Here is a 2,701-nt window from a genome sequence, read left to right on the forward strand (position 1 = left end):
GTCTCTGGATGGTTTGGCTTTACTGTGTGTGGCCCAAGTGTCCTTGGTGAAGCTTCACTTATCCACAAGGAGAAGGGCAGCTAGAGGAAATGACTCCAAATATGACTCGTTTTTCCTTCCACATGGGGTTGTTTGCTCCACACACAGGGTCACTCTCTTTTTAGGTTGTAACTCAAAGACACTATGGACCCATGTTGAAACTGAGATTTACATTGACCTGGGATGACTTCTCTGACAGTGTCTTCATATGTAGCTAATTTCTCTCTAACAAAACTCTAATACTCGGGTCTCAGAGTCACTCCCCTATGGAGGCAGGCACTGAGAGGAAAGGGTTCAGTGGTATTAGGATATGGGAAGAAAAATGAAGGAATATCACCAAAACAGAGCAAAAGTAAGTTTCTGTCTCTCCCCCTCCTCCACCTCCTGTACATGGTGGAGGTCTTCATCTTGACCCAGGCTTCATTAGAGGAAAGGGGCGTCAGCCTTTTTCACAATTAGAATCGTGTCAAATATAAATTCCCTAGTGCAAAACCTCAGGGAGACAGATAAGGAGTTAATGAATCTGAGGGACTAATTACCTACAAATGTTTTGGGCTTTCCTTTCAGCAATCATGTTTACCAGTGCTAATAAGTTGTACATAAACTGTGAATCTTCAATTGAAAAGGCATTTATTTCAGCTTAGACTTCCTCAGAGAGCTTTTTATTTCCCCCACATATGGTAGCAGGTATTTTCCTGTTTGGGACTAGAGGATCAGTAATATAGTTTTTCTTTTCTTTTTTTTTCCCTCAAGAAGTTGACAAATTTTATAAGAATTTAGTAAACATAGTGATATCTTATTAGTATTATTTTGCTTTATTACAGAGGATCGACCCCATTACTGTGGTACTTAAACTACCTCCCTGTACAGATGACAAAAAAGAAGTCCAAGGAATACGGCCCCCAAATCCCATATGGAGTAACATTCAAGGAGAATTGGAAGTGAGGGCCCCATGTCTCATTCAGGGCTGTTGCATCAACCTGCCTGCGGATCATGTCCCCCCATATGAGTTGACCACCAGATACGCCAGTGCATGAGGGTGCTGAGAAGTTAGTCCTACCAACTGCTTCCTGTGCTTTGCTCATGGAGTCTCTACTGCAAAGTAATAAGCAGTGGGCAGGACAGCAGTTTGAAAACTGGAATCAAGAGTCAACTTCCTATTTCAGTTTTCAATTATTTTAGGTAAATCTCTCTCTGAAATGATTTGCACAATATTTTACTCCCACATTCTTCTTTGGAGATGGCCAGAATCTTCAATCACCAGCCTGTCACAGATCCGTTCAGTAGAAATAAAGATAAGTCACAATATGAGACACATTTTCTAAAGTTGCATTTCAAAAACATTAAAGAAACAAATAAACTTCAGGATTATTTTATTTATTGTGAGATATCAAAACAGGATTTCCCCATTTCTAAATTGAGGGTAGTAGCATTCATCTCAAGGACGACTTCTTTACTTCAACATGTAACTAATATAGAAATTATTAAGAAGGTATTCCATATTTTTTTTTACTAATCTCCAGAACATGGCTTGTATGTTATACAAGCAGCCCATCTCAGGTTGAACTAGCTATGCTTCAAGTGCCCAGGAGTCACATGTGGCTAGTGGCTAGTGGCCACTGCATTGAGCAGCTTATATTCTGCTCCAAATGCTTCAGAAACACGGTGCTGGATGACCTTCAGAGCAGTCCCTACAGACTGGACAACTCCCTGGGTTTGCGCTCGCCTGCATGCCAGGGGCTTCTTAGTTTCCAGGGCTCTGTGCAGTGCACCAATGGAGAGGGAAGGGAGCATTAGCGAGAGTCCGGGTGCTGAGAGCTGACCCCAGGACATCCCCAGAGACCCAGAGTCATTGGAATGTGCCAGTCTTCAGTGCCCTGGGAGACAGAGACCTTTTTACTCAGGGTCCTGGTCAGAGCACAGGGCTGTGGTATGCCCAGGCAGCGCAGTAGTACAGGCCTTCGTCGCTTTTCTCTAGTTTCAGCAGTGACAGAGTGCAGCCGTAGCTTTCCTTGCCCTTCTGGGCATAAACTTTGTCTGCTTTCAGGACAAAATCCCGTTGCACAAGGGACCTGGACATGTCTAGGTAGAGGAGCCTCTTCGGTGCCGTACCCTCCTGGTGGCGGTACCAGTGGATGTAGCTGACTGAGCTGTCCACTTTGCAATCCAGAGAACATGAACTGCCCACACGTGCCACCAACAAAGCAGTCTGACGCAGCTTGAGCCCTGCTCCACCACCTGCCAGGGAAGAGGGGAAGAGCTGTGAGACAGGGATGGCCAGGAACCTCAAGGTGAACCCTGTACTCTGCACTGGGAACAAGTAAGGACTTACCTGGAAACAGGAGAGCACACAGGATGGCAAGGGGACCCAGCATGGTTCTGTCTCCCATTTGGTGAAGAGAAACCCTGGGTGACCTCCTGGCTGCACCTGCTAGGAAGAGACTGTCTGGGTGTGTTGAAGATGGCAGGTTAAGACCTGAGTGTCTGTTTCCCAGAGGCACCTGCAGTTACTAGTGAGAAAGAGGCTGGGAGGAGAGAGGGAGGGGCCAGAGGGCTGGGACATGTCTGACCACAAGGCAGGAGGGAACATCAATGGTTAGGCTGCTGAGAATCACTGAGGACTATTGGAGCAAGGAGGGCACCAGTGGTATAACAACAATCC

General features: G+C 45.9%; 1 gene segment (V, D, J or C); it reads right to left on the reverse strand.

Annotated features, from left to right (window-relative positions):
- Window positions 1-1,951: 1,951 nt before the first annotated feature.
- LOC132009053 (T cell receptor gamma variable 4-like) lies at window positions 1,952-2,414 on the reverse strand. The segment is given in 2 exon segments: window positions 1,952-2,277; window positions 2,372-2,414. Coding segments are annotated over 2 exon segments (369 nt in total).
- Window positions 2,415-2,701: the final 287 nt, after the last annotated feature.

The sequence above is a fragment of the Mustela nigripes genome, unplaced genomic scaffold (genome assembly GCF_022355385.1).
Source record: "Mustela nigripes isolate SB6536 unplaced genomic scaffold, MUSNIG.SB6536 HiC_scaffold_3796, whole genome shotgun sequence".
NCBI lineage: Eukaryota > Metazoa > Chordata > Mammalia > Carnivora > Mustelidae > Mustela > Mustela nigripes.